Here is a 26,661-nt window from a genome sequence, read left to right as displayed (position 1 = left end):
TTAAATATTGTAATAAATTCTCTCTCTACTAGCATTGCTAATATAGGAATAAGTGGATCCAGAGTAGAAAGAGAATGACATTAAACCCAAGGCTTCAGAACCAATATAAAAAGACAGTTTTAATGACATTGCTTGCATCCCTGACACATCCATGCTTGAAGTCTGTCCCATCCCTGAACTTCCAATTAGGTGAATTTCAAAATCCTGATTCTATCACCTTTTACCTAGATAATCTTGGATAAACTATTCAACTTTTCTGAGCCTCACTTATCTCATCTGCAGAATGGAAAATAATATTATTACTATCTCACAGGACAATATGAGGATTAGCACTGTAAAGGCTCAATAAATGTCAGCGATAATCATTGAGTGCCAGTGAATTCCTGTCTTTTGATCTAATTTGAATTGGGGTCCTGTCACAACAGAAAGAGTGATGATGATAGGATTTCAATTTCCTTAAAAAAAATGCTTGGAGTTCATCTATCCTTTACCTTTCCATTTTTACCACATCCACAGGAGTCTTAGCAATGTTTTACCTGACTGCCCTTTAATCCCTACAGTCCACCTGTGCCAGAGCGGCTGCAGTAAGCATCACTTTCTTCTTTGCTCCAGCTCCCCCTGACTGCTGAGGCTCCACCTTTTCCATTCAATCTGAATTGCCTCTAACATTCTGGTCAGCCTCATATCCTACCTTCCACTTGCTAACACTGGTCCCTCTGCCTTCTGCCATCACCCTCATTCATTCCACCTTTTTCCCTCTCAGTAATCAATGTCAACCATCCCCTGATGCAAGTTCTGCCTCTTCTAGGATGCCTTCTCTGGACCTCATGGCTTTCACTGAGTTACCCTCTGATATTGCACCTCACTTTCAATTCTGGACTAACAGGCTACAACCTGCAATCATTAACAGCTCTGCCTCACTTAAGGTGGACCTAATTAATCCAACTAGAAAGTGAAGTTCTTAAGTTATGTTTTCTGACATGTCCCTCAACTCATGGGCAAGTACATACTGGCATCAAAACAAATATTTTTATAGGCTCCACTGATAACACTAACCATTTCTATTTTTCGATCCTGTTGTCTTTAGAGATTTTTTTTAAAATTAAGATGATTTTTACTGCAATTACTGAATCTTCATGCAAACACTCAATTTTGAGAGCACATAATTACTTTAAATGACAAGATAAAGCAACAAGGCAATTTTAAGAGTTACATGTTTTTATTACACAAACATAACATTTCTTGTGGGAGTGGATCTTCAGTTTGCTTCCTGCTTTGACAGAATGTTAAATATCTGTAGAAACTATCTAAGAGTGATTTATGAAACAAACATTCCACTATCCCCTTCAAGGAAAAAAAAAAGTCTCATTGCCTATATTTCCCAGTCAGATTTCTGAGAAAAATAATAGGTTTTCTTTATTTTTACAGTGTGGTACAAACAATTTCTTTAAAGATATAAAAAAGGACAGACTTGTAAAATATGAGCCCCCATTTGTTTACAAAGTTCTATAAAAATACATTAAGTAAGCACATGTTGGTCCTTTGATTTAATATTCCAATTTACCAGAAACGAAAAAAATCAATTACACAAAGATATGCAAACTACATTAATCTTGCAGTAATATAATGTCAACATCATCATGAACACCTTGCAAGAGTAGCTCTCCTGGATATGTGACAATCTTCCTTCGTTTTGCAGCTTTGAGAGTTCCTACCAATGCTTCAAAGAGATTGGCACATTTGTCATCTTGGAAGAGGACCCCAAATTTCACACTTAACTTTCCATCAGCATCTAATTTGAGAAAATGCAACGTTAGTAAATGCAAAATTTGTTTCTTGCCTCCATGCTTACTGAACTTTCAAAACCTTTAATAAACATCTAACACTGGGCTAACCAAGATTACCATGTAAAGCTTAGCTATAATTCAAGCAGCCTCTTCCTAGAGCCAAGTGATAGAATAAATACAATGTGTTTTAACTCTCCCAGCTTTAACATTATCTACACAAAGACTGAAAGAGAACCAAGAAATATTTATAAAAAGTGAATGTGCTATGGTACAAATACTGTAGATGAATTCCTTTTGCAGTTCTAACCTTTCCTCTCCAATGACAATTCCCGAGTTCAGACTTAATTGCAAGTTGGTAAATGATAATCCTTTCCCCATTTTTACCCACCAACAAACACACCATCCACATTGGTGCGGAATTGAAAAAAAAAAAGTAAAAGATTTTTTCATGTATTTTTAGTTGTAGATGGACACACTACCTTTATTTTATTTATTTATTTTTATGGGGTGCTGAGGATTGAACCCAGTGCCTCATACATGCTAGGCAAGCGCTCTACCACTGAGCTACAATCCCAGCCCAAAGTAAAAGAAATTTTATCAGAGGCAAATCTGCTTGATACTCTTCCACTTTAATTGCTCAATGGCTCCCTATCACCTTCCAAATAAAGTGAAGCCCATGCCCTCATAGATAAGAATCTTCATCCTCCAGCTACACATCCATTTCTTGCCTGGTCTTCTGCCTCATCACAAGATATACCTTTTGATCCAGTCATGATGAACGCTTGCCATTGTCCACAGTGACATTAAAGAAACTGATTTTGTAATTGTGCCATGTTGAGGCATCTGCCCAGCATCTCAGACCTCTTTCCCTAACTAAATTCTTTTCTTCAAGAATGGATTCAAATGTCACTTTCTCCAAGAAGGTCCTCCATGATTCTCTCAGAGAGTTGATATCTCTTCTTATAAAACTTACTGTATGTCTATCAAAGCACCACCATCAACTATAGTAAAAATAAGTAACACTTATTAAATACTTGCTATAGTCCTAGAACTATTCAATGCATTTTAGTCATTAAAATTCACTTAATCCTTATTTCATAGAAGAGAAGACATGATTGATTGCAAGAAGCACCATTATTTTATGTTCCAATTAAACCGCCCACTTAACTACAGCACACATGTATTAGTTGCATCCTCATTTTAGAAATTTTTAAATGTAAAAATGTGAACTTAAATCGCTGAGATACAGTATTAGTATACACATAAGGTAACCAAGAAACAGAAAAGTTTAGTCATGTGCCCAAGATCACAAGAAAGTATGTCAGGGAGTTGGGATTCATTCCCAGAGAGTGTTGGGATTCATTCCCACTCCAGTGTCCATGCTCTTAACCACTTCCCAAGACATCCTTCCAGTCTGTCCTCCAACTACTCAAAGAAGTACAAAAGGACTATGACTGAATTTTGTTTATTTCTACATTTCCTGCACTTGAGCACAAAGGAAGCACTCAAGAAATAGTTGTTGGATAAAAGCATTTAAAACTCCAAATAGTCAGTCTCCACTTAGTCTTTTCTAGCTGGATGAAAAATGAGACTTTAAAGAATTTGACTTTAGGGGCTGGGGTTGGGGCTCAGTGGTAGAGTACTTGCCTGGCACGTGTGAGGCACTGGGTTCAATCCTCAGTACTACATAAAAACAAATAAATAAAATAAAGGTATTATGTCCATCTACAACTAAAAAAAAAAAAAACAGAATTTGACTTTAAAAGAAACAGAACTTTGTTCATCCATTTTCAGCTAGAGTTAAAACATCATGTTTATTAGTCAAAATTACTCCAGACACAACTTAAATAATTAACCGTAAGATGTCAGAAGTTGACATATCTCCATATATGCTTTGCAACTCAGCAAGTCATTTTTTACCAAGAACAAGAAAGTCAATCCATACAGTACTGCTACCCCCAAGAGACATGACATCCTTGGGCTAGAAGAAACTAGATACGTGGGGAGGAATAAAAGCAGGGGTAGCACTGGTGAAAACAAGACTTAATAAATTTCCATCAAGTGGTAATGGTGAAGGGGTTGGAGGAAAGTGGAATTAGAAAGATTGTTCATTTGCCTGACCAGGGAAGTAAATAAATGACATTCTCCAATGTCTGCTTGGTGTTCTCCTCAAACATCAGATTCATTCCCATTCCAAAGTGAACTCATGCTTCTCCTCCTATACTGACCTGCCCAATACTTCAAAGTCCTATCTGAGATCCTAGGTTTAAGTAAGTGCCCCCAACTACTATATCAAGAATCAATTTCTACAGTCCCATGCTGAATTGAGTGTCAGCACTTCATATTTTAGCATACCATGTTTTTTTTTTCCTGATAATTGCTCCATAAGTGCTCCTCTAGTTTCATCAACTAAGTAGTAAGATCCTAGAGGAAGGGTGCACCTATGTCACTTGTCCCTGCGACATATGCAGATGCTCAATAACTATTAACTGACCATAAGATTAAACTTGCTTGCTTGTTAAATCCACACCACTTTTATATATCTCCTTCATCTTTTCTTAGTACATGATGACTCAGATTTAATGTAGTAGTCAAGTGACTAGAGAAGACCAAAAAGAGAAATGGGTGCTAGGGGTATACCTCAGTGGTAGAGAACTTGCTTAGTATGTATAAGGACCCAGGTCTGATCCCCTAAAGAAAAAGAAAAAGAAAGAAAGGGAGAAACTCAAAGATACCCATGTCCTAACCTCTAACCTCTAGGACCTGTGTTACATGGCAAAAGGGGATTTTCAGATGTGACAATGGAGGACCCTGAATTGGGGCAATTATATTGTATTATCTAGATCAGCCCAAGTAACTACAGGTCCTTAAAAATGGAAGACAGAGGCAGGAGAGGAGGTCAATGTGATACAACATAAGAACTTCATCAGATAATGCTGGCTTTGAAGATAGAGAAAGAGGCCATGAACCAAGTAATATGGCCTGGGAAAAGGTAAGGACTTCGATTTTTCCCCTAGAACCTCCAGAAACCCCTAGATCTTAAGCCCAGTAAGACCCTCATCAGACTCCTGATCTACAGAAGATATGAAATATGTTAAGATGTTAAATGTATTATTTCATATCACTACGTTTGTGGTCATCTGTTACACAAGAATAGAAAACTAATACAGAAGACAGTGGAGATAAATAGTTCAATGGAATTTTCAAAGTGTGTCCTATTATTTCAAAGGATTGGGATTCATAAGCAAATACAGCTTTGAAAATCAAGCTATAAATGATGAAATTCATTTGGAAAAATAAGAGACCCAGAATAGCCAAAGCAATCCTTAGCAAGAAAAGTGAAGCAGGAGGCAACACAATACCAGACCTTAAATTATACTACAGAGCTATAGTAACAAAAACAGAATGGTACTGGGACCAAAACAGATACATAGACTAATGGTACAGAATTGAAGACACAGAGACAAACCCACATAAATATAGTTATCTCATACTAGACAAAAGTGACAAAAACATACATTGGAGAAAAGATAGCATCTTTAACAAATGGGGCTGAGAAAACTGGAAATCCATAAGTAGAAAAATGAAATTAAACCCCTATCTCTCACCCTGCACAAAAATCAACTCAAAGTGGATCGAGGACTTAGACACTAGAACAGAGACCCTGTACTATAGAAGAAAAAGTAGGCTCAAATCTCTACCATGTCAGCTTAGGAAATGACTTCCTTGATAAGACTCCTAAAGCATAAGAAGTAAAATCAAGAATCAATAAATGGGATGGAATCAAACTAAAAAGTTTATTCACAGCAAAGGAAACAATAACATGAAGAGAGAGATTACAGAATGGGAGAAAATATTTATCACATGCACCTCAGATAGAGCATTAATTTCCAGGATACACAAAGAACTCAAAAAACCTAACACTAAAAAAATAAAAAATCCAATCAATAAATGGGTAAAGGAACTGAACAGACACTTCACAGAAGAAGAAATACAATCAATCAGCAAATAATATGAAAAAATGTTCAACATCACTAGCAATTAAAGAGATACAAATCAAAACTACAATGAAATTCCATCTCACTTCAGTCAGAATGGCAATTATCAAGAATATAATCAACAATAAATGTTGGCAAAGATGTGAGGAAAAAGGTACACTCATACATTACTGGTGGAACTGCAAATTGGTATGACCACTCTGGAAAGCAGTATGAAGATTATTCAGAAAACTTGGAGTGGGACTACCATTTGACATGGTTACCCCACTCCTAGGTTTATACACAAAGGACTTAAAATCAGCATTCTACAGTGATGCAGCCACATCAATATTTATAGCAACACAATTCACAATAGCTAAACTACAGAGCTAACCTCAGTGTCCTTCAACAGATGAATGGATAAAAAAATTGTGGTATATACACACATCAGAATATTACTCAGCCATAAAGAAAAAAGGAATTATGGCATTTGCCAGTAAATGAAAGGAACTGGAGAATATCATAGTAAGTGAAATAGGCCAGTCCCAAGGAACCAAAGGCTGAATGTTTTCTCTGATATGTGGATGTTAATTCACAATGTGGGAGGGGGCTAGGAAAGAGAGAGGTACTTGGGAAGAGAGAGAGGAGTGAAGGGAGGAGAGGGAGTATGAGGGTCGGAATGATAGTAGAATGAATTGGACATTTATCACCCTACGTGCATATATGATTACAGAACCCATATAACTCTGCATCATGTACAACTAGAAGAATGAGAAGTTATATGCCATTTATGTATGATGTGTCAAAATGCATTATATTGTCATGTATAACTAATTTAGAATAAAAAAAACAGTCATGTATGTAAAGGGGATTAAGAATGCAAAAAAAAAAATGCAAAAACAAACCTGAATCTAATCAAATGTTAGGGGTAATGTATAAAGAAAATTAAATTCCTCTCTTCCTTAGTAGGAAGTAAGCAGATTATTCTTAACACCAAAACATCATGAAAGATAAGTATGCTGTTTAGAGACATGGAGGTAACTAACAAAGGATGTAAGTAGTTACTTGTGAAGGGCAGGAAATGTGGAGAAGCTGGGAGTGGAAGGAAGATTCCTATCAAGCTTTTCATCTTTATTATTTGACTCCTTAGAAACAATGTGCATGTTTAACTTTGTTTTTTACAAAACCATTTTTTAAGTAAAAAGAAATGTTATAGATTTTTTAAAAATCAAGCTATAATGATAAAATAATTCTTGTAAGATACTTCATAAGTATGTTTTTCGTTTATTTGATGTAATTTAAAAACTTTGAGTTCCATTATCCGAGTCATTACTGACTATATCTATTGTTCTTATTATTTTTAAAATGTTCCCCAAATTCTTATGTCTCTTCTCTGAAATGTAACAAATACCTAAAACTATAAGTATAATAATAACTCTGATTACAACTTAGTAAAAAGGCACTAATACTACCAATTTTACATGTCACTATCTTTATAGTAGCTGCCTGCCTAGTTGTTGAAGAAAAGGACAATTTAAGAAATAATTAGTGAAGAACAAAAGACACAGAGTCATAAAAAATATTTTTAAAGGAAGCTTGTAGCACCTGATAGACCCAGCCAACACAGAAGCTGGAGCTGAACAATTAGAAAATGGCTCCTGTGCAGCCAATATGGAAAGCAGAATGGAGATTCCTTGGAAATCTGGGAATGGAACCACCATTTGACCCAGCTTTCCCTCTCCTCGGTCTATACCTAAAGAACTTCAAAACAGCATACTACAGGGACACAGCCACATCAATGTTTATAGCAGCCCAATTCACAATAGCTAAACTGTGGAGCCAACCTAGATGCCCTCCAATAGATGAATGGATAAAAAAATATGTGGCATATATACCCAATGGAATATTACCCAGCAATATAAAGAGAATAAAATCATGGCATTTGCAGGTAAATGGATGGTTTTGGAGAAGATAATGCTAAGTGAAGTTAGCCAATCCCAAACAAAACAAATGTTTTCTCTGATATAAGGAGGTGGATTCATAGTGGGGTAGGGAGGGGGATCATGGGAGGAATAGATGGACTCTAGATAGGGCTGAGGGGTGGGAGGGAAAGGGAGGGGTCAGGGGGTTAGCAAGGATAGTGGAATGTGGTGGACATCATCATCCAAAGTACATGTATGAAGACACGAATTGGTGTCAACATACTTTATATACAATCAGAGATATGAAAAATTGTGCTGTATATGTGTAATAAAAATCGTAATGCATTCTGCTGCCATTTATTTTTAAAAAATCAATTAAAATTTAAAAAAAAAGAAAGAAAAGGACAATTTAAAAGAGAATACCCTAAAAGATTTTGTTTTAAATTCTAGTTATATGCTCACATTTGTATAAAACTCAAGAATTTGGAGAAAATAAAGACAATTTTGTATAGTTGCAATTGAAGTCCTGAGTTATTTTGGAAGTTCATAAAATGGTGGCAGAATAAAGCAGAAAACATGGATTTTAATACTGTGGCAAATTAAAATTTGAACTCAATTACCAGATTTTAATGCAACCAGATACAAGATGTTTAGTGATTTTCTTTCCATTCAAAGGGTAAAGAAACATCTCAAGTATTCTACCTCAGAAACTGGATACCCCAGTAGCCCTGTGTCTCAAGGTGTGCCTTCATGGCCAAGGGTAGTTACTACTTGAGACTGTGGACAGAATTGCCAGTCACCGTCCTAAAGCCCTGGGGTGGCCCCTTTCTAGGTCAGAATGCCAGTGCAGCCTGCTGTGAAGTAAACTAGAAGAAATACCCGTGTTACTTACTTTTTGAACCCAAACGATGAATTTCCTCCACTAAGAGGTTAACTTCATGATCCACATTCATTGCAACCTGTAAGAAAAAAGAAGACTACCTTATGACCATTTCTATGTTCCATCAAGCACCTATAATGCAAGGGCCCTTTCTTTTTTGATGTGGCATTTGTCACTATTATTTTCCATGTCCCTCTTCTTAAAAAGACTGTGTGATATAAGGGCATTAAAGTATGCCCACCTTCACTATTCTGTGTACAGCTTTCCCTCTTGGCTACCCCAAATCCTGTTGTCCACCCCAAATCCTGTTGTCCACAGTCTACTGGGGGAAAGGCAGCCCTTCTTCTTGTACCTGCTATTACTCTAAGCAGGTGTCCTTCACAGTGCCCTGGGAGATCCAAATACTACAAAAAGTGAGTAACATAGGATCCTTGCTCAGGGCAGAGGGCCCTAGAACCAACAGCAGGGTGACAAGCACTCTAAGAGGTGAGTCCAAGGCATAAGGAAAGCTGGAAAAGGCTTCCAGGAGGTCATGGGGAAGGAGTGGAGCAAGCAGACAAATGGGAAAGGATGTTTTATGAATGGGGAAGAGCATGTGCAAAATTATGGAGAAAAAGGAGAAACTGATATACTTCCTGCCTTTCAAGAGCCTGCAGTCTAGAGGGGAAGGCAGATTGATAAAAGTGGCAATTTTAATACCTTCAGGTCAGGGCAGTGATAATTTCTGGGTCATAGTACATCTGACAGCAGTGAAGAGCTTGTGGTGAAGACTATTCACCTTCAGATGAGAAGGTGTTCAGGACCTAATGAGAGTGGGGATTTATCTTGGATTGCTAAATCCTCCATAGGCTGCTTCCGCACACTTTCAACCTCTTTCATTCTTCCCCACTTGAACTCCAGGCTGCAACCACACTGGGTTTCTTTCCATTCCTCAAATGCTCCTTATTCTCATCTCCAGCCTTCCCACATACCGTTTCTTCAGCCCAGACTCATTATTTCTTTCTCAAGGCTAACTCTCATGTGTTCACTTCCTGCTTAGAGGAAACGTCCTCCAGAAAGCCTTCCCTGAAGCCCTGGCGGTAGAGAGCTCTCCAACTCTGTGTTCCCACAGGGCTCTGTGCTCTTTTTTATTTTACTCCATTGGAATTACTGGTTTCTCCATTTTCTCCACTAAATGATAAGCTCCTGTCTGCAGGAATTTGGCTGAAAAGCTCCCTGTTTATCACTTCTGACACTAAGAGTGGAGGTTCCATAAATATTGGTTTCATGGACTGAAAAAAACAAGCAAAGAGACAAGAGGGGATGGAACTATATCTGTAAGAGCATCAGAAAGTTCAAGCAACTGGGTGGAACAAGCATCAATTCAGTCTTTTTGAATCATACTTTTTTCAAACTGAATAAGGGACAAAAAAAGGGGGGGACTGTGTATATGGTTTCCTTTAAGGTGACAATAATTTGGAAGAAACAACTTTATCCAGATGGAAAATAACTAATTCCTAGTAGCTTTTAGAGACAAGAGTGACATCTATGTCTACAGACCACCTGTTTAAATGATATTGATTGGAACACCAGATTTTCTATCAGCTAATAATTAAAAGCACCACTGCCATCTGCTATGTTATTTATCTGAATATTATAATTTAAGGACCTTGTATTGCAATAAAATGCAAAATCTTCAATTAAATGCATCTATATAAAACTTATTATCAAAAATTATCCAAATACTGGGACTTTGCATTTGGGGGAATGTGGTGAGCCATTTTGCTGCACTGCCTTGTGTGGGTGTTGGCTTAGTTCTTGGACAATAACTCAGTGCTTTGTGGTCGGCCAGTTCCGGACCGAGCCGATATGATAATGTGCTGATTGTTCTAAGAACCAGTAAAAGCTGGTAAGAACCAGTTGACCTGTACTTCCTGGCTCTGGGCGCCAGTGCTGAATTCCTTGCCTTATTGGCTGCTGCTGTGTTGCTATGCGCTTTTGTCCAATCACGTGAGACTTAGGCCTCGGCTCTAGTATATTAGGGGTGGTCTTTTCGGGCTCAGGGTCCTTTCTCTCATCGAACCATAATGGAAGCTCCCAATAAAGCGTGCTAGAGAAGAATCCTGTTTGTTGTCGTCATTCCTGCCGGCGGGTAGACGCGACAAGTGGTGCCGAAATCCCGGGAATTGTCATCTGTCGGCTACGAGGAGACCCCCGATATTTTGTGGGAGGATTCAGAACTTTACACGCGGAGCGGTGGCGCCGGTAAGTAATCCCCTGATCCGGTGGCTCTGGCTTAGTATAGTGCTCTATCATGGGTCAATATCAGTCTGTTTTCCTGAAACCACTAAAAGGGGACAGGAGATTTTGGTGGAGCATCAGGATACTGGGTCAGAGTCAGAGGAATCTAAGCAAGAAAGACATGAAACAAAACAAAAAAGGGGATCTAATGCAAAGTTAAGTGAAAGTGCACTCAAGGAACAAAAGGACGTGACTCCAGCGTTAGGAGCACGCCCGAAACTCTATCCAGATTTATCTGCCTTCCGTAAATTAAAGATAGTTGATTCAGATGAGTCTGAGTCGGAAGGTGAGTCAGAAGGCTTTACCCCAGAAGAAGAACAAAGCTTAGAGAAAATGGTGGCTGAATATGAGCATGGCCGCTATGACGCGGCAATGGCCGCCGCCCTTCTTCCTCCGAAGCCTCCGGCGTATTCTGTAGCTAAACAACTGTTGCCACGTAAAGGGTCTCCACCCACTGCTCCAGGCGGAGCTTGTGGCTTCATAAAATGCAGTACTTGGAGGAAGCTGGAGGAGGAGGGGGCATATCCTGTTGGTGCATATCCTGTCTTTGAGGATGCACAGGGACAGAGATATTTTGAGCCCATTCCTTATAAATTAGTTAAAGATATAGCTGAATCTGTGAGGACAAATGGTGTTACAGCATCTTTTACAATTGCATTGCTTGAACGCTTACATCTTAGTGCTATGGCACCAATGGATTGGTATCATTTAGCAAAGGCCTGTCTCTCCATGGGACAATATCTTGATTTTAAATCATTATACTTGGATGCCGCTATACAACAGGCTCATGCGAATGCAGCTGATGGTCAACAAGCCTGGGATGTGGAGATGCTGACCGGGACAGGTCAGTGGGCCCAAAATCAAAATGTTTATCCATTAGTAGTATATCAACAGATTAATACTTTGGCCTTACGTGCCTGGAAGGCCCTCCCTAATAGAGGTGAAACAACGGGGAATCTTACAAAAATTATACAAGGCCCTGCTGAGCCGTTTTCAGATTTTGTTGCTCATATGCTTGAGGCAGCCTCCAAGATTTTTGGGGACATAGACCAGACAATGCCATTAGTACAACAATTGGTGTATGAACAGTGTACCTCGGAATGTAGAAGGATTATAACACCAATAAAAGAGAAAGGGTTGGATTCCTGGATAAAAGCCTGCCGAGAGATTGGAGGTCCTTTGACAAATGCAGGGTTGGCTGCGGCAGTGGTTGCGGCAACCAAGGGGAGCCGAGGTTCTTCTTCTTCTTCTTGTTTCAATTGTGGTCATAAAGGACATTTAAGAAAAACTTGTCCTTTCAAAGAACAACCAAAAATGTCATCTCCTCGCATTCCAGGGTTATGTCCAAAATGTAAAAAGGGAAGACATTGGGCTAATGAGTGCAGATCTGTTAAGGACATACAGGGAAACCCACTTAATCCTGTGACCGAGTCAAAAAACGGGCGTCGGGGCCCCCGACCTCAGGGCCCTCAAATATATGGGGCGCTGCAAGAGAATGCACAGTATCAACCATCTTTTCACCTGACAGAACCCCGAGGAGAGCAACACAAGGTTCTGCAGGGTTGGACATCTGTGCCACCACCAGACTCGTATTAACACCAAGTATGGGAATTCAGCCAATTCCTTCTGACCTTAAAGGTCCATTGCCCAAGAATTCAGTGGGACTGTTGCTTGGTAGGTCATCATCAGCATTGAAGGGATTGGTCGTTACCCCTGGGGTGATTGATCCTGACTTTGACGGTCAGATAAAGATTCTATGTTCTGCACCCAGAAATATGATAGTCATATCCCCAGGAGATAGGATTGCTCAACTTCTTGTATTGCCTAGTCTTCATGATTATTTCCCTTCTCAGAAGGATGTGAGGGGGGATAAAGGGTTGGGCTCTACAGGAGTACAATTAATAAACTTGTCTTTACAACTAGAAGAGAGGCCAATGTTGGAATTAATCATTGAGGGCAAACAATTTCCAGGTCTCCTCGATACAGGAGCAGATAGAAGCGTTATCAGTGCAAGATTCTGGCCACAGTCTTGGCCACTGCAGTCATCTTCCCATACATTACAAGGATTAGGTTATGCTAATGCCCCTCTGATCAGTACCAAGTCACTCAATTGGACAACGTCCGAGGGACAAAAGGGTACAGTGGTACCGTATGTTATAGATGTACCCGTTACATTATGGGAACGAGATATTTTGTCTCAGATGAAATTAGTATTGACCAATGAATTTTCTCCACAAAGCCAACAGATTATGAAAAATATGGGACCTATTCCAGGTAAAGGATTGGGAAAAGGGTTACAGGGACAAACAAAACCATTAATGCCTAGTGGAAACAATGGGACCCGGGGGCTGGGTTTTTCGTAGGGGCCACTGGGGAAGCAATTCCCATACCTTGGATCACTGATAATCCAGTTTGGATCCCCCAGTGGCCCCTATCCTTAGAAAAACTCTATGCAGCCAAACATTTGGTAGATGAACAATTGCAGTTAGGACATTTAGAATCCTCTTGTTCTCCTTGGAATACTCCTATCTTTGTTATCAAAAAGAAATCAGGTAAATGGAGATTGTTACATGATTTGAGAGTGGTAAACGCTCAAATGCAGTTGATGGGTTCTATTCAAAGGGGCCTGCCTTTGTTATCTAGCCTGCCAAGGGAATGGCCTATAATTATAATTGACATCAAAGACTGTTTCTTTTCTATTCCTTTATGCAAACAAGATTGTCAAAGATTTGCATTTACTTTGCCTAACATTAACCATGAAAAGCCTGATGAAAGGTATCAATGGAAGGTTTTACCTCAGGGCATGGCAAATAGTCCCACTATGTGTCAACTTTTTGTGGGAACTGCCATACAACCTATCAGAAACAAATTTCCTAAACTGAGAATATGTCACTATATGGATGATATTTTGCTTGCAGCACCTAATGATGCTCTATTAGAGGAAGCTTTTGCCTCTATGATTAAATATTTGGAAGGAGCTGGCCTTCATGTAGCACCCGATAAAATCCAGCAAGGTGCTGTTGGACATTTTCTAGGAGCTACAATAGACTCCAAGGTTATTAGACCTCAAAAGATCACTATATGTACTGATCACCTGCAAACTCTTAATGATTTTCAAAAATTGCTTGGAGATATAAATTGGATAAGACCTTATTTGAAAATATCTACACATGAATTACAACCTCTTTTTGCCTTGCTAGAAAGTGATTCACAGCTTTCCTCTCCGCGAGAGCTGACGCCTGAGGCTCGAAAGGCTCTACACCTTGTTGAGCAAGCTCTTCGCTCTGCACAATTACTCCGAGCAGTGCCCAACCAGCACATTCAACTATTAGTTTTGCCATCAAAAAATGCTCCTACTGGAGTTTTGTGGCAGGATGGGCCACTGCTCTGGATTCATCATTCTTCTACTGCTCATAAGACTATAGCTCATTATCCAACCATGGTGGCTAGTATTGCTTTACAAGGAATCAAATTGTGTGTTACTCCTTTACGTTATAATATGACTGCTTCTGTGGAACAAAGTAACAGATTGTCTAGATTTTTACAGGGAAACTGGACTAAAGAAGGAGAACGGCTCACTCAAGAATTGCTGTCTCAGATTGCTAACTTGAATGGAACACGTGTGGAGCCTCTTTCTGTTGCAGACTTTGCCTCCTGGGCCTCTTCTATATTTTCCTACTTTAAAGAGTGGGTAGGGGTTGGGTTATTCGGTATTATGCTTCTTTTTGGCCTTGTCTTATGCCTTTGGATGATTTGTCGTATGCACGCAGCAAAGTGATAGGGTCAAGGTGGTTCAGGCACTCGCTGCATTGGAAGCTGGGGCCTCCCCACAAATTTGGCTAGCCAGCTTGGCAAAATCCTAAAACCCCTGTTTTGATGTGAATGGCCTTTGCACACCAAGTGACCTTGTTGTCATTGCACCTTGGAAGGCTTCCATGTCTTAGGAAGACAGCCTTTGCACTCTGAAGGGTAAATGTTGCCCATTGCACTCAGAAAGGTGACTTCCTCGTTTGGCCTTTGAATGCCACCCTTGATCGGAGGGGTCATCATGAGGACACTTCCTAGATCGGGTGAATTTTAAATGGTTCAAACAAAGTAAAAAAGGGGAAACTGTGGTGAGCCATTTTGCTGCACTGCCTTGTGTGGGTGTTGGCTTAGTTCTTGGACAATAACTCAGTGCTTTGTGGTCGGCCAGTTCCGGAGCGAGCCGATATGATAATGTGCTGAGTGTTCTAAGAACCAGTAAAAGCTGGTAAGAACCAGTTGACCTGTACTTCCTGGCTCTGGGCGCCAGTGCTGAATTCCTTGCCTTATTGGCTGCTGCTGTGTTGCTATGCGCTTTTGTCCAATCACGTGAGACTTAGGCCTCGGCTCTAGTATATTAGGGGTGGTCTTTTCGGGCTCAGGGTCCTTTCTCTCATCGAACCATAATGGAAGCTCCCAATAAAGCGTGCTAGAGAAGAATCCTGTTTGTTGTCGTCATTCCTGCCGGCGGGTAGACGCGACAGGGGAAATCATATCTTTAACACTGTATGTAACTCAAGACATAGTTTAAAAGACATACTAAAAACATGAAATGTATCCAGAGATTATGGCCAGAATGCTGAAGGCTTGAACAGGATGCCATGAGAAAAACAGGGAAAAAACTTGTTAACATCAGAGTGGTGGGCAGCTTTTGTTTTTGCCTGCCCAGCACCCTTCCCCATTCTCACAGTGAACAATCTCATTTTTGTCTGCTTGGAGCACTTCCTTCCTTATTCCAAACCCATGGATCTTGGACAGAGCCTCACCTGAGTCTCCAAGAGTGGTTCAAGACCAAAAAGGTTGGTTTGAGGCATTAGGTTGGTGTTCCCATCCACATCAATGAAGTTAAACCCTAACATTTTGCTAGAACTAGCAAAACACCACTCTCTTCCCATCTTGGATTCTAAGATGTTAGTTTATAGCCCTGATGTTGGAAGACCCCATGTTGGAAGTACTTAACAAGGACAGAGCTGACACAAAGAAAATCCAGACATGTTACAATGACTAAGCCCTTATGTAACTCTGGACTCTCCAGTTACATGAACCAATGCTGTCTTTCCTACTTTTTCTTGTGCTGGTTTGACTGAGTTTCTATCACTTACACTTTAAATAGTCTTGACCCATAAAATTAGTTAGAGATCTACTGTTTTTTTTTTTTTTTAACTAAAGTTCTTTTTATTTTTTTCTTTGTGATACTGGGAATTGAACCCAGGGCCGCTTTACTATGGAGTTAAATCCCCAGCCTCTTTTATTTTTTATTTTGAGACAGGGTTTCACAAAGTTGCCCAGACTGACCTCCAACTTACAATCTTCCTACCTTAGTCTCCTGATTTGTTGGGATTACAGGCATGTGTCACCTCACCCAGCTAAAGCTCATTTTATACTCTTAAATGATTAGTCTTGTTTCATATTTCTCTATTGGATAGATAGGATGGATAGATGTATTAGAAAAGCAGATTCGGGGGCCATATTTTTTAAAAAATTCTAAGGCTGGGATAGCTCAGTAGTAGAGTGCTTGCCTAGCATATGCTAGGCTCTGGGTTCCATCCCCAGCACCATCAAAGAACAAAAACTCTCTAACAACCAAACTGCCCAATAATACAGTTTGTATTCTGTTCCTGGAGGTATTAATGAAGAAGTAGCAAGGCTCTATGAGAAATGATGAAAAAATTAGCCTGCACTGGACAGAAAAATAATGAAATTTTCAAGATTAAGAATTTCTTCAATTCTCCTATTATCAGATTCCCAGGCCCTGGAAATTTATCTCTTCAACACCACTCCCCATTCCTTCCACCTATCATCAGCAACACATTTCAGATTTAGATCTCAATTAATAATGAGAATCAACGAGAAAATCCCTCTATTATGCTCAACATGCATACCTGCATTATATTAAGCAGATGTATGTCCATCCAATTCTGAGAAAGCAACCAGCGTTTCTTTATAATCATTTATACATTCAGGTCTTTACCTATTTTAATTCACACAGTTCTAAGAACCTTGCAAAGTACTTATTATTCATTCCATTTTTATGGATATTGAAACAGGCTCTGAGGGATTAACGCCCCACAGTTAAATACTGTTTCTAACATATCATTCTGGTTCTTCTTCCTCCTCCTCCTCCTCCTCCTCCTCCTTTTTCTTTTCTATTGTACAAATGCACTAAATATAATAGCGAATTTGTATGAAATATTTCATGCTGAGTACTTGCTAAGGCAGATCAACTTACAAAGCAAAAAGGCTTCCTGCCCAGACTCCTATAAATAGGAAAATAATAGGTTTTGAAATTAACTGCTAGCATACATAATTTGGCATGTTTTATTCATTTCTTTTATTATTGGGGAGGGGGGTAGGCATAAAGAAGAAAACTGCTCATTGTGACACAATCTTTGGATGGCCCATGACATTTTATTAGCAGGACAGAAGCCTGAGACTGAAGTGAGCAAGAAGATCAAGAACAATGAGAGGCCAGAAGCAGAACAAGCCTAGGGGGGAAGAAAGACGTTGTCAATGAGGCTGAACCAGAAGAAAGAAAGCAGCTCAAGAGAAGGCGAAGGCAGATGCTAGTCGCGCCTTCTGTCAGAGAATCTAATTAGGCTTTGTGCGTGGGAATCACAAAGAAAACGGAATGAAGGAGGACTGCGGCATATGCTGGGACGCCCCATCAATACACGCTGAAGAATGTATTTAAGGTCCCTCTAATATTTGTGTGTGTTAAAGTTTGGAGGCAATGCGTGAAGATTTTCTAATAACTACGGAAATAAAACCTACTGGAGTGGGGACTCCAGGAAATCAGGAGCGAACTTCACACACACACACACACACACACACACACACACACACACACACGCCGGGAGCTTTTCCAGCCCTCCCCTGCAATCACCTAACAGCTGGTGCGGGTCAAAGGATGACTGGGTCCCTTCCTCTCGCTGGCGCGCGCAAGCTCCATATTTGGTCATCGCTTCTCTAAGTTTGGGATCCTGCCAAGTAAGGGTCCCAAGCCCTATGCCCTGCAGGCCATCACACGGTCACCACTGGCACCGGTGCAGGACTGGGGAGTGCTGAGCTTCTGCCCTCCATCTCCGAGCAGCCCTAAGCGTCCCAGGAAGAGCTGCGTCCCGGAAGCCTTTGTCTCGGCAACTCACCGGCCAGCGCTGCCCGCCCACGTTCCCCCCAGGGCCGGGTCTGCCGAAAAGGGACAAGGCCCAGGGTTCACCAGTCCCCTCACTAACCTCTTCCCTACCCCCGACCTAAGCACAGGGCCTCAGCCACCTCCCCGTACTGCGGAGGACATTGCCCCGAGGTCACCAAATTTCTAGGAACAGTGTCTCCTAGCCCCCTAATCCTTCTCCACCCAGTTCTGCAAAATTGGCACCCGAGCCACCGTTAAGTGCAAAACCCAAGCGTTACACCGCGGTAAAAAAAAAAAAAAAAAAAAAAAAAAAAAAAAAAAAAAAAATCGTTTCCTCGTTTCTCGCTTCACCGTCAGCCCCTAGCCGGCAAAACGTCACGTGAGCGGAGTGCGGAAGTCTGCGGGAGAAGCGGGGCGTGGGAGGCGCGCGCCCACCCAGTCCACTCCTTCACGGTTTCAGCCCCCGCCGCTCATCGCCTCTGCGCACCCCTGAGCCACCTCGCGGTCCCGGTTGTCCACCCGCAGCCCGCGATGCCTCCAGCAGATTGACCTCCGCCGGACACTCCAGTGCATCCTCGCTACCTTGCCTCATCTTCCCGGGGGACTCACCTATAGCTTCGTTTTATTTATCAATGAAGAATTGGTGTCGAGCCGGTCTAGACCCGGTTATCTTCTTCAGTGTGTTGGGGAGGAAGAGTCTGAAGAAGGAAGTGGCCGCTAGTCAACAGAAAGGTTCCTGGGGAGGAGGAGGAGGAGGAAGGGGAGGAGGAGCCGGGTGGGGAAAAAGTAAAGAGTTTCTGCGCTCAGGAAAGGGGCCGCCCATTCACCCAGGGACAAGCCTATGAGGAGGAAACTTGGGGGAGGAGACGCCAGAGAAGGGGGCAGTCTCTGGACAGGTGGCTGGGCACGCGGGGCTCCTAGGAGTACCAACCAGAGCTTCGATTACCTCCACCTTTCCTTCGTGCTGCCCAGAGTCCTGAACCGCATCACACTGCATCTGATCCTACCAGAGTCTCTCTCCCAACAAAAGGAACAAAGCGCCCCAAACGTGCTCAACAGGGAGCGCTCTTAGGAAGACCATGACTCACTTCGGTTCTATTTGGCAGGAGCAGGAGCCTCCAGAACACTGAGTGTAATGACTCAAGAGTGGTCTGAATTGCAAAGCCAAGTGCATTCTTGAAAGCCAGTTTGTTCCACTGCAAAGTAATGTTTCTTGGACAAAGCAAGCTCTTAAGCTTCATTATTTCCTACATCTAACTTTATAAATTCAATCATTTTATTCATACTCCCTTTATTTTAATCGCGCGCGCGCGCGTGCGCGCGCGCGCGCGCGTGTGTGTGTGTGTGTGTGTGTGTGTGTGTGATGTTTGCTGTATCCAGGTTTTGGAAAGGAAAACCAGCCCAAACTATTCCTACAGCAGGGATTGCACAAATAATGAATAATAACTACAAAATAATGTTCTTTTCCCAGCCCCGGCTGATTGAATTAAGAGTAATAGTTCCCGGGCTAAGGTTATAGCTCGGTGGTAGCGCACTTGCCTAGCATGTGTGAGGCACTGGGCTTGATTCTCAGCACCACACATAAATAAATAAAAATAAAGTTCTATCAACAACTAAAAAATAATTTTTTAAAAAAGAGTAATAGCGTACACATTCATAAAGTCCTCATTGAAGTAACCAAGGGCAAGCAATTCTCACCAAACAGGGTGGTAATTAGCAAATTATCTGACAACTGTCTGATGGAACTGTGATCATTAATAAACTAATCAGAATATCCCTTGGAAAAAGAAAATAGAGAATGAGTTGAGAGGGGATGAGGCAGAAGGGGCCAAAATAAGCTTCCAGAAAGCAAGACCACTGACTAAGCAGAAACCAGCATGACCAAGTGGAAGGTGGGTGGTGACAGAAATGGCCCAAGCAGCTAAGACAGTGTTGGAAGGAGGGCAACAAAGACCTGCTTCCCCAGGGTGTGTGAGTGTCCAGGTCCTAGGGCTGCACTGGATCCATCCACTTCCCAAGCTGGGTTCTAGTTACCCTTTTATATCAATACCTGTCACATGGGTGTGACTCTGAATGAGACTCTGTAATCTTCAACAAAGATTCGATTCTTCTAAGCTTCTCTTGTCCCATGTAGTTTGAGGAGATTCCAAGATCCTCTGGGTTCTGTTTTTTTCCTCACCAATAAAAAGCTATAAGTTATACTTTATATCTTTCAAAGACTACATAATGCAATAATTATAATTGAGAAAAATGTCATATTAGTAATTTTCCAAGCAAGACCTAGCTATTTCTTCCTGTGGCAGTGATCACATTTGGTCAGATAATATCTAATGAAGTGAATAATGAATGATGAATAAGGGTGTACTGTGGTGTGTCACTAAGGAGTTAGTGTTTTCCAGTACTCTGCCAGCCAGGAAAAAATGAAATACATTACTTTACCTAAACAAGTCTAAATCTATGTTAGCTTTAAAATAAATTCTTTTACAATGTTATTTATATACTTTTCACACCAGGTATTACAGACTTCATATTAATCTATAGTATAAGGAATTATAATTCAAAACGGCTGTTTTTGATCAGAGATAATTAAAGGTTTTGTCAAAATAAGGTTTTTCACACCAATTACTGTTCCTTTAGTTTCCATTCAGACTTTTGCTATTTTTTTTTCTTAGGAATATTATTGTATATAATGTAAGCAATGTGGAAATTTTATGGTAAATGTAATGATCCCAGATAGTCAACAGTCCCTGACTTTTATTATTCCTTAAAGTAAGGCTTCTCATTGGGACATGTCATTCCAGTTCAGTAATAATAATAATGATTGCATGTCTTGGCACTAATTTCTGAAACAACTGGAGTACTGTTTGAATGCAAGTAAGTAAATATAAAATCTGTGCCTCAGCCAGGTATAGTGATACACACCTGTAATCTCAGCTGGTAGGCTGAGACAGGAGAATCACAAGTTCAAGGCCAGTCTGGGCAACTTAGTGAGACCCTGACTCAAAAACAAAACAAAACAAAAAACCCAAAAAAATTCTATGCCTTCAAGAAATTATGGGAGAAGAATTATACAACATGAGCAAGTAGGCTTTATCCCAGGAATGTAAAGTTGATGGAACATTCATAAATTAATCAATATAATACAATGTATTAGTGGAATAAATGGAAATACCACATGTTTTTTTTTTTTATTTTATCAGGTGCAGGAAAAGCATTTAAAAAATCAGTTACCTTTTCATGATCAAAACACAAAAGCAACAACACAACTAGGTATACAAGGGGCTCTCTACAACTTATCAAAGGGCATCTACAAGTGACTCACAGCTAACTTTATACTTGATGATGAAAGACTGAAGGCTTCCCCCCTGCATTCAAGAACAAGACAAGGGGCTGGGATTATAGCTCAGTGGTAGAGTGCTTCCCTCACACACGAGAGACACTGAGTTCTATCCTTAGCACCACATAAAAATAAGTAAATAAAGATTGTATCCATCTGCAACTTAAAAAATACATTTTTTTAAAAAAAAGAACAAGACAAGAATATATGCTAAAGAATCTGCCTCTCCCAAAGAAGCCAGACATGGTTGTGCATGCATATAATACCAGCTACTCAGGAGGCTAAGGCAAGAGGATCTCAAGTTTGACGCCAGTTTTGGCAATTTAGTGAGAGCCTGTTTCAAAATAAAATAAAAAGGGCTGAAGATATATAGCTCACTGGTGGAGTGCTTGTCTAGCATGTGTTGAGGTCCCAGTATGGGGGTGGAGTTATCTTGAATTAAGTATGTGGGGAGGTCTGGAATTTTGTTGCACAATTTTGTGAATATACTAAAATCCAATTGATTGTATACTTTAAAATGGTGAGTTTTATGGCATATGAGTTGCATCTTAATTTTCTTTAAAAAAGAAACTATAGAAACTCAAGACTAATGGATAATTAATTAAAAACTAAATCAGAAAACAAATAATGATGATTTAGCTGAAATACTAAACTGTTGAACAAAAGGGTTAGTGTAACTGCTTTAGAAATGTGTTGCATTTCTTCATTGCTGCTTTATTCTTTCATTCATTCATTCATCCAATATTTACTGAAAACCACTATGTGCCAAGTCTCATATATCTCTTTCTTAAAATGTGGTCAAAGACAACATGTTTATATGAAGGAGAACCATTCCTGTCAAATGAAAAAGACTCTTCTAACTTGGCTCATTACACAACTCATTCTAATTTAAATGAAGACTTTTTCTTTTTCTTTTTTCCTTCCTCCAAATCTTGCTTTAGTATTTCTTTTCTGTAACTCCCAAATAAGAAACAATGTCTTCAACAAGACTCTTAATTTGTAAGAAATAAAAACATATTGGGCTGGGGATGTGGCTCAAGCAGTAGCGCCTGGGTTCGATCCTCAGCACCACATACAAAGATGTTGTGTCCGCCGAAAACTGAAAAATAAATATTAAAAAAAAGTTTTAAAAAACATATTAAACTAGCACCAGTAATTGAATTATTGAAAGATTGCAACAGAAATTTTAATGGACATTCAAGGATAGGAAACAAAGTAAGTGCTAGTGACTTTAGACTTAGTGGAAAAGTCAGGACCAAAGTGTTACCATCTCTGGAGACAACACTATCACCCCCTCCCCCATCTCTCTCCTCCTTTCAATAGGTTTATAATCTCCACCAACTCACCTCTAATTCACATTGCTTATGGCTTTGATTTCCCATGGCACAAAGTCTCTGGTGCCAACCCTACTTGTTCAACTTGTCATTATCAGACAGATGCAGTCTTTCAGAGTGTTAATTCCGGGTTCTTTAAAGAAACAATCTAATTGGCCTAATTTGGATTATCATCCCAGTCAAATCTGCTATGTCCAAAACTAGGGCTTCTCCTTCCAAAAAAGACAAATGAGATCATTTCTCTATCAAAGAGGTATGAAAAGGAGTTATTACAACCTATATCTTCCACGGACAACATCAAGTCTGTAGATTCACCGTGCCCAATATGTAGCTATTAGTCCCACATGGATTTTGTCATTTATACTTAATTTAACTTAAATTTTAAAAAATATTAAATATTCAGAGCCGTAGTAGACACATCTCAAGTGCTCAATTACCATAATGGTTAATGACTACTATATTGGGTAGCACAGATTTTTCTACTATCTCAGAAAATTCTATTGAGCAGAGCAGTTTTTCTTTTTTCTTTTTTCTTGTTAACCATTGGTTAAAAAGAAATCAACAAAACTTGGAAAATCAGTAAGAACTCTAATGAGATAATTAACCACTGGTCTTCCAATTCTTCCCTCACTCCCAACCACCAACCAACAAGTTCACAAATACTTGTGTTTTATACCTCCTGATTTTCTGATAAGAAACTTAAATTACTACAATAAAATGATTCACCAAAAAGGCAAATCATGGGACTGTCCTAGTCAATTTAGGACAACTGGTCATCCTACCCACATTTCACCCTCCCCATTCGTAGAGTTGTTTCATTTGGTATTCAGTTTTTCCACTTTCTTTTTCCTGTGTCTTTGTTGTGACTCCAGGAGGAGAGAGGCTACATTATCCCTCGTTGAACTTGAGCCAAATGGCCAGTGTTGCCAACTGAGAGTTAAAGTTTCAAGATCATTAAACCCAGTCATGAGAGGTTAAGTGCTGTGTGCAAAGAGCAGCCAGATGGGCAGCTGTGGGGATCTCAGTGGAGTCAGGTGTCAAGGAGGGCACCAAGAAATACAGTTGTTGTTTTTTTTTTGTTTTGTTTTGTGTTTGTTTTTTTAATCTGAACATCCAAGAGACTATCTAGGGAGTCTGGAAAGCTTGGAGGGGAAGGGCTTACTGCCACCAGACGTGCACATTAGAATCACCCACCAACTTTAAAATGCAGTGCCTAAGACCTAGCCAAACTTGTGGATTCAGAATTTCTGGGGCAATCATGTTTTAATGTGCAACTGAGGATGAGAACTACTGTTCTAGATGGGCCTGTGAAACCTGCAGCCAGCAAAAGCTCATGGCAGCAGTTGCTCCAACGAATTTGAAAGAACTTCTGCTACTTTTCAGCTAGAGTAGCCTATGGATGTCTTGTTAGTCCATCCCACAGAATGTAAAGTGCCTGTTCTGATCTCTTCTGAGGCTTCCTCCGTTGTGGTATCCGTGGCAGGACACTCTTCTGGGATGAGCAAAGAACATTCTTACATCTAGATAAGGTAGGGGCCAAATAGCATTGCAAGATTGGAGGGATGCTCAGGAAGGTCTCCATTCCCGTCCTCAATATCTTCTCTATCGCCACATGACTTAAACCTGAAATTCTAATTAGTATAAGTAGCTACACACACACACACACACACACACACACACACACACACACAATAAGTATGGAGTTTGCATTATCAGTTGCCTGTTGAGGTAGGCAAGTAATCTAAGCAGATGAAATAACCGTGATTGCCCACTTTTTTGAAGGGATAGCTGCTGTTCACTTGCAATATGGGAATATGCATCCAGTTTTGCTAGATCTTACCATTTTGCTAGAGAAGGTAGAAATTTGGACTTTTTAAAACAAAATTTCCCATTTTTAAAGGCATGAGGCAAATCATTAAAATATTTTAAAAACATTGTCCAGGCCAAATAAACCTTTCTTCAGGCTGAAAATTCCCCCTCAAGCATGCACATGTCCCTGTGAGTGACAGCAGATGGCTTCGTTTTGTCACAAATATCTGTTGATTTTTTTTTTCTTTCTACAAGCCAGATAACCCCTCCTACTCCTTGCCTGAGCTCTCATTTTCTCTCTTCTCTCTTTCTCAACAAAGTTCACCAATTAGTACTTGAAACTTGCTGTTTCTATCTCTTACCACCCACCATCTGTTTCACTGCTTGTAATATCGATTCAGACTTTGCCTCTTTATTGAAATTGTTCTCTTTAGTCTAAGGTCACTAACGACTCAATATGGCCTGTACCCAGTTCTCATCGCACACTCTCTGTAGCACCTGATATTGTTATCACTCCCCTCAGTCACGACCACCCCCAACAAGGAAAGTGGCCTAGGCACACACCACTGGCTGGAAATCTGGATTGCTGGAGATCAGGAAGAGGGTGACACTGGGAATGGATAAAAAAAAGAAGCACAAGGCAGGGGACTCTGGGAAAGGGAGTGATATTGTAAGGCTCCTGAAGCAATTCAGATGTGAAATTCTGATCTGGAGGTTTCAGGACCTGGGGAGAAAAATTGTATGCTCAGCAGTACTAAATAAACATTTATGATACAAAACTGATCTCTACCCTAGCCCTCACTAGTCTCTGGATCATATGTCCAGGACTGGAGATGAAGCAGAGGAACTAGAGTAGGAAGCCAATGTCCCCTGCCAGGGATAGTCATGGGCAGACCCTCATCATGAGTGCCTAGAACTCTTGGCAGGATTTTCGTAACTATTGCCAAGCTGACGGGATCCTTTCTGTTTGGAGGGGACTCTGAGAGAGGCTGAAATAATGTGGCCTCATCTTCCTATAATATAGGTGGGAGAGGAGTGAGACAACCAGAACATTGGGAAAACAGGTAAAGAAACATGGGGGAAGGGACAGAACTGTACACAAGCTCAAACCCCTTCCCGCTTCAAGGTATGGGACAAAGAGCTATGTCCATAGTCTCCCTTCACTATTTCTTCTCTAATTTCTTTTGCAGTCTGTTTCTGCCCTGAAGTCCTAAATAGAAGAAGTCCACAGGGGTTCTGAGCCCACCCCAGATCCTCTCTCAGAATCACTAAGGGAGAAGAGCTTGTTAGATATGCAGGATTTCAGATTTAGGAAAAGAGAGGCTGTGTTACATTGTGTTTGACATGCTCTGCTCTGGTCCACCCTCCTCTTGATTGCCAGGTTAACTTTTCTTTTTGTATTGGGAATTGAACCCAGGGATGCTTTACCACTGAGCTGCATCCCCAGCCTTTATGTTTTATTTTGAGGCAGAGTCTTGCTAAGTTGCTGAGGCTGATCTCAAACTTGGGATCCTCCTGCCTCAGCCTCCCAAGTCACTGGGACTACAAGTTTATGCCATTGCACCCATGCCAATTTAACTTTCTGAAACTACAGATTTCATCAAGTTATACCCCACTGAAAAATTTCACAGTCCACTCATGTTCTATTAAATTAAGAATAAACTTTTCACTGTGCCTTAGAAAACCTTCACAACTTGGCCTCTGCTACCTTCCAGATTCCTTACCCTCCAATATTGTCTGTGAGAACCTAGTCTCCCTCAAACTGAACTTTCCATTCCATTCCTTCACCTGGTCCAGAGTCAGGTGAGAGGATGGGGTGGAGGTCAGCTTTGTTCTGTAAATGTTAGTCACGCTTTCTTGCCTTGGCTCAGATGGTTCCCTCCACCTAATACCTCCTCCTCTGGCGCCATAACTTCGCCCACTGAAACGGAACATGGCATGTCCTGTTCCAAAGTCTCTTCAACTGCCCTCCCTCTGGGCTTGCTCTCTGCTCTCTCCTAAGCTTCGGCCTCCCTTCCCACCTGCTGCCTGGCTGACACTGTCCTCTACTCCCAGTCCTACTCCTCAGGAGCCAGAAACTACAGTTCTTTTCTTTGTTATGCAGAGCAGTTTGGTTATAGCTCAAAATCCAAAGCCTCATTAATGTGCTCTGCCTCTGACCCTTGGACAGTTTGGAAGA

The 26,661-nt window shown here is 40.6% G+C and overlaps 1 protein-coding gene across 7 annotated transcripts; it reads right to left on the bottom strand.

Moving 5' to 3' along the window:
• Window positions 1–1,206: 1,206 nt before the first annotated feature.
• ABRACL (ABRA C-terminal like) lies at window positions 1,207–19,015 on the bottom strand. 7 transcript variants are annotated; one of them, XM_081294559.1, is made up of 5 exons: window positions 18,949–18,987; window positions 18,612–18,738; window positions 8,579–8,645; window positions 3,435–3,470; window positions 1,207–1,792 (listed from the first exon to the last, which is right to left on the bottom strand). In XM_081294559.1, exons 3-5 carry the CDS (start codon window positions 8,637–8,639, stop codon window positions 1,608–1,610), a joined length of 282 nt encoding a protein of 93 aa, XP_081150685.1. In that variant the 5' UTR covers window positions 8,640–8,645; window positions 18,612–18,738; window positions 18,949–18,987; the 3' UTR covers window positions 1,207–1,607. The 7 variants fall into 7 exon arrangements, with proteins under 7 accessions (XP_081150685.1, XP_081150682.1, XP_081150684.1 ...); XM_081294556.1 differs by lacking the exon at window positions 18,612–18,738 and having other exon boundaries at window positions 18,949–19,008; XM_081294558.1 differs by lacking the exon at window positions 18,949–18,987 and having other exon boundaries at window positions 18,612–18,938.
• Window positions 19,016–26,661: the final 7,646 nt, after the last annotated feature.

This window comes from Spermophilus citellus (assembly GCF_964194105.1).
Source record: "Spermophilus citellus genome assembly, chromosome: 5".
NCBI lineage: Eukaryota > Metazoa > Chordata > Mammalia > Rodentia > Sciuridae > Spermophilus > Spermophilus citellus.
The sequence above is the reverse complement of the archived record's forward strand: the minus strand, read 5'-3'. Positions and strand labels throughout refer to the sequence as shown.

Bases quoted from the DNA above. Each gene is read 5' to 3' on its own strand.
- ABRACL (XM_081294556.1), bottom strand. From the start codon at position 18,999: ATGCAGTGTGATGCGGTTCAGGACTCTGGGCAGCACGAAGGAAAGGTG. The intron at 3,471-8,578 runs GTAAGTAACACG...GTTTTTATGTAG, and splicing joins TCATCGTTTGGGTTCAAAAA to TACTGAGGATTGAACCCAGT. The intron at 1,793-3,434 runs GCAAGTACTCTA...TTCTCAAATTAG, and splicing joins CAGTGCCTCACACGTGCCAG to ATGCTGATGGAAAGTTAAGT.